This window comes from Nicotiana sylvestris, chromosome 2 (genome assembly GCF_000393655.2).
Source record: "Nicotiana sylvestris chromosome 2, ASM39365v2, whole genome shotgun sequence".
Taxonomy (NCBI): Eukaryota; Viridiplantae; Streptophyta; class Magnoliopsida; order Solanales; family Solanaceae; genus Nicotiana; species Nicotiana sylvestris.
In genome coordinates this window covers 18,649,388-18,657,796 of record NC_091058.1, presented here as the reverse complement: position 1 = coordinate 18,657,796, position 8,409 = coordinate 18,649,388, and the positions used below count along the sequence as shown (strand labels likewise).

Sequence of the window (8,409 nt, the reverse complement as noted above, 5' to 3'; positions counted from 1 at the left end):
TCTCTTTTGCTCTATTTTTTTGTTTACTTTCTCCTTATAATTCTTTTCTTATCCAACATTATGCACAGCCCTACATAGGTGCACCAAACTCCAGTATATTATGCCGGACCGGTCTCTATTGCTGCAAAATAGTGGCTATTTTTCATTAACTTGGTAACGCTGACTATTTTTGAATGACCAATCCGAAAATTGGCTATACCGTGCTATTTTTACCTTATGTAGAGCTACCCAATGACATTAATTAACCCAAATAATCACTCATCCAACCGCTTAAACTAAAAATAATCGGTGGAAGTACAATATATGCATAACTTATGTATTATTTGTGTATAATTAATGTATAATCTATGTATATGAAAAAAGTAAATAATAAATATGGCCAACAATTTATGTAAAGATCCCGATATACTGCGGAAAATCTCATCGATGTGTTACATCTTACCTCTTGTTCTGCAAAATCTTCTAACTCATTTATTAGGGTTCTCAATAGAGCTGTTTTAGTTTACTCAACACTAAAAACAAAATACCTGGACTTTAAAACTGTCATCGAAACATATAACAAACTAGTAAATTTAATTTAATAAAGTTAACCATAACAGAAATAGCTCGAACTACAAGTACTTATGGTCTTAGCCTTGAAGTTACAATAACAACTAGATATGCATACGAGTAATATGCAAAATATCCTTGATAATACATCTAATACTACACATTTTAAAGATTCAAGAATCACTCTAATTTTCATAAGTTGGAATTGGCCTTCTCCAGAATTTAGAGGAGAGTTGGTGTAATATCCATTGGAAAAGGATTACCGAGAACATTGTCCATATAGTAATGTGGATGAGCAGCATCCATTACCACAAACTGCATATCCTCTGAAGGTTTCCAGTGCCTTTTTCTTTGGTTGATAAACCAGTTGTTTATTTGTTTTTGGTCCAATCCTGTAGATTCAGCCAGTGCCAGCTTCTGGGATTCCTGTTAATATATAACACGCACATAGATAAATTGATCGTGAGATTTTCTTTGGAAATATACATTTCTTTTATGAATTTACCTTATATACACTGACATTCCAAAAAAAATACACTACAGTGTTCTTTAGTTGGTTATAGTAGGCAATTTATTTCAAAATTTTATGTTACTACAAGATTAGGAATACTAAAACCACTTACCTGTTGTTGTTAAGACATCTGAACCTAACGGTAAAAAAACTATTCGATGTTATTATTATCAGTGCAGAAAAGTTTAATTTATCAGTATACAGTTACCATCAAAACTCCTAATCACTTAACAGGCAAAAGTAGTTGTATAGGGTAAAATATGCAATGCTACGTGACCGCTCAAAAGAGGGACACATGGAATCTAAGACGGGGATAACCAAAACCGAAGGCAACTGTCCTGTCTGTCACCGGAAAGAGTAACGCTCATAAGGATGCAATAAATACTCTTCGCCTGGTAGCATTCAATGGAGAATATTACACAGCATTAAGTAAGTTGCCCGTTACAAGAAATTTGGCATTTATGTTCACCGTCACATTTTCATCAAGGCCCTCATAATTGGCATTAAAGGGCACGATCCTAGGACGTCTTTCCCTAGGCCTAGCTATAAATAGTGAGCTATGTTATCATTGTACGGAGGAATTCTTCTGGCAAACTAATACTACAATCTACAAAAAGCTCAATACAATTTTATCTTCTTATTTTGGGTCCTTCTTATTGTTCTTATCACTGTTGCGCTCAGAGGCTTCATTACCAGAATCTTTATTTATGTTATTTCGTCTTCCTATCAAGGCTAAGTGTTATATATTTCTTCAATCATCTCATTTTATTATTTCAGGATCAAATTAATTTACTTGTCTAGAAACCACGTATAAATTCAGCTGTACCGTTTTTCGGGTAAACAGTAACGAGTATTACACCGAAGACTCTAATGGAGCAGAACAGAAATTGATGTAATGTTCGATATATGTAACAATGGATTAATTGATGCATATTTCATACATCAATAGAAAAGTCATGATATAAAAAGGCAAAGAGGGTAATACCGATGGATATGGCCATTTGTAATGTCTGGTCCACCAGTCCAGTAGTTGTTGCCTTGCTTCCTTAGGCAGCTTGCCTTTCTTCCTCTTCTTCATGAACTCCTGCTTAAGGCTACCCAAGTAACCACTGTATTTGCGCAGCAATTGACCTTTCAGTTCTTGATCTTCAGCCTGAGGGTCGATGAAACCGTTATTCACATCAACCTCCTCTTCAGACGATCCATTTCTATCGATTGCCTCACCTAGAGCTGCAACTGCAAGACTTTCGCATAAGCATCAGCCAAATAAAATTACTTAAAACCTGCAGCAACTCTTGTCGCTAAAATGTGTGGTGCTTAATTGGAACATAATGGTAAGAATCACCAGATATTAAGATACAATATTAAAAACCAATGTCACATCACTTTCAGAACCCATATGGTTACTTAAAGCTTCCAAAGCCGTTCAATTTCTTTGAACTATGAAAAAATTCTCTAGAATTCATGTATTCAGAGCTCCATAATTTAGTAAAATCAAATACAGAAGGCATATTTAACAGCAAGTCAACTGACAAATACCCGGATGAAGTAAATAGGCAAATAAAAAAGCAGAAACTCATGATAGGTTATCAATGTACATGCAAGAAGATCAAGCAGTCAATAGTACCATCTATCTCAGCTTAAAAAAGAAAGACAGATATCGTCTCTAGCTGAAGTGAATTTAGAACATCAAAGGATAAAATCAGGCTTAAGCAAAGTACAATATAGTGCAAAGTAGTAAATTTCTAGTTATAATAAAAAAGAGACTCCGTCATCTCAATGAATGAATACTGCAACATAATTAACAGATATGTATTTGGTAACAAATTTAAGTGTGCGTACGGCTGAAGTTTTCTGAGACACTTTTCTGTTTATAAGGGAAGTCCTCAAAGGTTTGGCAGGAATTCTATGTTGTTCGGACTCTCCGAAAATGTTGTTGGGAGCGTGTCGGATCCTGCAAAAATAGTGTATTTTTGGAGGATTCGACATGGGTCATTCATTTTGGAGTTCGCGCAACATTGGGCAGGATAGAGTTGCCAAATACTGTGGTGACACGGATCTTTTAGTTATGTTCAACCAAATTCTTAATCATTTGCTCCTAGTGTTAGCATTTGAATACCTCTTTCAGCGCTTTCTCACATTAGAGTAGCAAAAGTATGCTAGAGTTAACACATAAAACAAAGAATTCCTGATTCACCAAATCTATGCAAGGTACAACATTTCAAAAGCTTATAAACTTTGACAAACTAAACTTAGTTACTATAAACTAGAGAACGATGGCATTATTAATCATAAACCAACTTACTTGAGGGTCCCTATCCATGGTTAAGAATAAGTTCAAAAAGAGTTAATTCTTTCAGTTGTCTTTTAACTGCAAGCACTAAAACTGCTCAATCTCATGGGATGACACTACTTTTGCACAAAGGAAAGTAGGCACCACTACAAGATATAGCTTCGCACATCAAAGGGTCCTTCAAGCTAGAACCCATCTGTTACTCATCAACTCTGTCGTCTTCAGCGAATTAAAGGCTCATTTAGAAATACACTACTATTTCACAAGTTCTATGATTGTCGACTATATCTATAATAAGTCCAAGAAGAAAGAATTTACATACAACATTGACTGAATAATAAACCCCTTGTCAACTAGCATATGAACAATAATAGAATGAGATCATAAAAAGCAGTCAGTGTTCACCAAGATGATTTTTTTTTCCTTTAGGGAATAAATTCGATCAGATATTTGCTGGACCAAAAAGAAAACGAACTCAACCAAAAAACATTGAGGAAACATAAATATGAACAGAAGATCTAATGGAAACACACCAACTTCATTAATCAGGAAACATTAAAATAGTAGCTAGAAATCACATTCTAGTTGTCAAATAATAATCAAAAAGAGGAAGTGGAGAGAAGCAAAGTGTGGTTCCCATTTTATGAAATTCCAAGGACGTTATCAAATACTCCAATCAAAGCTCCAAATCAAATAAAGAGTCATGCGTGGGTCCCTATAAAAACAAGGTGCATATCTCCATCAGTTGTCATTTATCTCAATATTCTTTTCTGTAGTAACTAAAGACGACATTTAGAGGGACCTGAAATCATGTCAAAGTTTGGAACTATTCGTGATGCCTTAATCATTCAGTTCAAGGACTTCTTCACAGCCCATAAATGAAAATTTAGTGCTGGCCAAGAGAATCATACTGAATTGATGCTTTCTAGGTTAAACTAATTATGTTAAAAAGTTTGAATCCAAATATACACAAACTAATAAATTAGATGAAAGTCTTTTCCCAAAGTTAAACAAAAAACCATTGCATTTTGAAAATTATGAATCATTTTCCAAGACAACTAGTTAATGCATGCTTCAGCAAAAAAGTTCATAAACTCTATTATTATACCTTCAAATAAAATTACTAGGAAATATTTAAGTTGTATATTAGTCCCTCTGTTCACTTTTACTTGTGCAGTATTCTAAAAATATATTTTCAATTTTACTTGTTACTTTTAGCATTATACCCACAGTATTAATTACTCATTTCAAATCATTTTCTCAAATCCATTAAAAATATGCATCAATTAATATGGGTATCATGTTAAATTATGCACTTCATTTATTATTTCTTAAGGGCGTGCAAAGTCCATAATGGACAAGTAAAAGTGAATGGATGGAGTAGTTAATTGTCATTTATGTTTGGTTATAAATCATGTTATAAAATTGAGTTACCTGCAAATACCTTTTAAATGACCTAATGATGTAAATGCATTTTATATTGTCAATGCATAAAACTTAAACTCTATATAAAAATAAAAATAAAAGTAAAAGAGAGAACCTTTGAACATCAGAACATCCACATTCATAAAATGGATAGAGTTTAACCATATTCTAAAACAAATGAAATGCCACCAGAACTTACATTTATGTGAATCATTAAAAACTAAACCATAAAAACTGACTTAAAATGCATGTTTGTAATGGAAAAAGACTTCACCAAAAGAAACAAATGCAACAATCTGCTGCTTAGAGCGTGAGAGATAAAATTAACTTAATTGATTCCAGATATGAATTGATTAAAAACTAGGGTTAGCATTTCATTAGATCAGGTACAAGTTTTCAATTATTCAGCAAACCTTGAAGATTCTAATGGAACTAACTAGATAAGAACATGATAACAGAAACAATACCTGGGCATGAATAGTGAAAAGAAATTTGATTGGCTGTTCTTAAAAGAACTGCAACAAGAAAGTCATATTCCCCAGGGTCATACCAAATAAAGAAATAAGACAAGCTGGTTTCTTCAGCATATACAAACATCAAGTTTCAAATAATTAACAAGGGACAAATGTATTTTGCTGTTTAAACCTACTTGCAGTACAAACATCCAAACATATCAACAGAAGATGAACATGTAGAAGAACAAAACAGGATTTATTGAGAGGGAATCAAAACAAAGAGTCATTGTTACATAACTATATATAACAAAGCAACGCCTTAGAATGCATATATACATAAAGATGTACTGTATCTTAGTTTCCCAGAAACTAATACTTTAGATATTAAGAAAAATAGCAAAAATAAAATACTTAGTAGTAAAAGGGTGTGGAAAGTGATTAAAGAATGGGAAAATAATAATTGCATCTGGAATGGAACTGAGCTCGTTTATAGTTAATTAAATCCTCATATCCTTGGAAACATGCACATGCAGAGGACATTAATTTTTAGAAAAACAAACCAACTCAAAGCAGTGAATAAACTCAAAGAAACAGTTAGGATCTGAAAAGAATACACATCACCCATTCTAAGTTTTTCTTCTTTTTTTTTTCAAAAAAAAAGAAGGTGAAGACAAAATAAGGGTTAGAAAAAGAGTCATCACCAGATTCAGAGGAGGAAGTAAGAGTGAGAGCTTTAAACTGGCACTCAATTCTTGAGAGGAAAACCATGGCTTCCTTAAAGGGTTTTGAAAGTTCTTGCTCATATTTTGTCAGCATTTCACAGTAAGCTTCCATGAACTGATCTAGCGCTGGATCTTCTCCGATAATGCCGCCACTGTTACGGCCTATTGTTGCTGACGTGGCACATACTTCCTCTAGCCTTGCCACCACTTCCGGCGGAGCTCCTATCTGTAATACATACATAACTAGGTTATCTTCTCATCAACACTTCAACAGATATAAAAGTGTGTAAAAAAGAACATACAGTTACTGTCCCTATCATACATAATATTTTTTTTCCTTCAAGGGTTTGGGGAAACACTCTCTTTTTATAACAGAGAGTCAACTATAGAAAACCTTGCCCTTTATTTCTCACAAGAATTTTAATTTGCAATTCTTGAAAAAAAATGTTCTTTTTCTTAAAAGGGGTATATTAATTTCACCTTTTGACAATTGACATAAGCAGACAAGAGACGAGGGTAGTGAGGATGAGCCATAATCTTAGACTTGATGGAACTAGAAGAAGAACAGTTTGCGTCTTCATGTGGATTATTGTTGTTGTTGTTGTCCATAAAAGGAAGAAACAGGATATTGTTGTTGTTGTTGCCACCAATATTATTGCTGCTTTCTCCATTGTTATTATTAATAGGAGGAGGAGGCATCATCATCATCATCATAGGAGGAGGACATAGGGCTGCATTTCCACTGTTATTGTTGTTGTTGTCATCTCCATAACCCATTAAACATGAAGTATTTCCACTAGAACCACCCCCCTCCATTAACTCTTACTACCTTTTTCTTTCTCTGAGTTTCTTATAACCCTCTTGTCTTAATTTTGTTCCTTTTGTTTTTGCCTATGAAACAACACACACGCACACTGTGTAATTATCTTTTGTTTTCCCTCTCTTTTTGGGGCTAAAGAGGCAGTGAGTGATCTCCCGAGTTTTATGCTTACTGAAATCAGGCTTTTTACAGGAAATCCTTAATGGAATACATAGTTAGTAATAGTAGTAGTCAGATAAGAAACACTGCCTCTCTCTCCTTCTCAGAAAAAGCAAAGCCTGCAAACCCAACTTTTTTTCCTTTTTCTTTTCTTTTCTTTTCCCTCTGCAAGTGAAAAAATAGAAATAGGGTTCTCTTTTACTCTCTCTCTATAATCTATCTACTGTGTAACAAGGAAAGGGTAGCTTGTGTATTTTTACAAGAAGAAGAAGAAGAGAATTCCTATGAAAAACATGAAGGTGTTTATGGGTTCGCTTGTTTTTGGGTGCAAAAATTTTACCTTCCCAATGAAAACTCTAACTCCTTTTTCTTGCACTGCCACTGAAACACTGCCATTACTGGCAATATCCCCTCCTAGACTAGATAGAGAGAGGGTGTATAAAACAAAGTAGTAGTAGTAACTTAGGCTAAGTAAAAAATAAATTTGATTTTTCAGACACAAGGAGGAATGATCAAATCGAGGTGCAGTGCAGTTTCTTCTGTGTTTTTATGTGTTTCTTGTGTCTTTTTTCCCCTATTTTTCTTGGGGGGTGGGGGAGGGGGTGGGGGAGTTACTTTTTGGTTCTCGTTTATTGAGTTATTGGGAGACTAGGCAGATTGAATTAGTACCCGTATTGTTGCTAGTAAAAGTTGAGAGCTGTTTTGTCCGTTCATTTATTATGATTCATTTTGCTTTCCCTTGTTATATGTCCTTTGATACCAGTAAATTGACTTTATTCTAGTTAATTCAGAGTTTAAAAGTAGATTAATAAAAATTATCATAATGAATTGATAAAAGATGTACTTAAAGCTTGCAAAGAAGATGGAAAGTTTGAACTTTTACCCCTAGATGATAGAAGTACTTAAATGTAGAATGAGACTTATAACCCGTTTGGCCAAGCTGCAAAAATCAACTTATTTTGAGAAGTGCTTTTTTTCAAAAATGTTTTTCTCAAAAGTACTTTTGGTGAGAAGCAGTTTGTATTTGGCTAATTAGTTTGAAAAACACTTCTGAGCAGCAATTAGTGTTTGACCAAGCTTTAAAAAATTGCTTCTAAGTGTATTTTTTTCAAAAGTGCTTCTCAAAAAAGTGTTTTTGGAGAGAAGCTACTTTTTTCTGCTTCTCCTCAAAAACACTTTTTTTCCTTCTAGAAGCTTGGCAAAAAAAAAAAAACTTTTGGGAGGTGAGACCAAAAAAAGTGCTTTTGAGAGGTGAGGCCAAAAATGCTTTTGGCAAAAAAAAAAAGCACTTTTGTCAAACAGGCTATTAGCTCTTCAGGTTAGGATGATCCTGTACAGATTGCAACTTGATAATAAAATCATTTATTTATAAAAAAATATACTTAAATAATAATAGTAATAATAATAATAATACAATGCTTTGGGAGGTGAGGCCAATGCCTTAGGCCTCATTTGAGGCCCCAACTTCATTTTAA

General features: G+C 33.9%; 1 protein-coding gene across 2 annotated transcripts; it reads right to left on the bottom strand.

Moving 5' to 3' along the window:
• Positions 1-546: 546 nt before the first annotated feature.
• LOC104227253 (homeobox protein knotted-1-like LET6) lies at positions 547-7,524 on the bottom strand. 2 transcript variants are annotated; one of them, XM_009779468.2, is made up of 4 exons: positions 6,436-7,524; positions 5,935-6,181; positions 2,046-2,290; positions 547-975 (listed from the first exon to the last, which is right to left on the bottom strand). In XM_009779468.2, the coding sequence occupies exons 1-4, from the start codon at positions 6,769-6,771 to the stop codon at positions 772-774; spliced, it is 1,032 nt and encodes a 343-aa protein (XP_009777770.1). In that variant the 5' UTR covers positions 6,772-7,524; the 3' UTR covers positions 547-771. The 2 variants fall into 2 exon arrangements, with proteins under 2 accessions (XP_009777770.1, XP_009777769.1); XM_009779467.2 differs by having other exon boundaries at positions 2,046-2,296; positions 6,436-7,523.
• Positions 7,525-8,409: the final 885 nt, after the last annotated feature.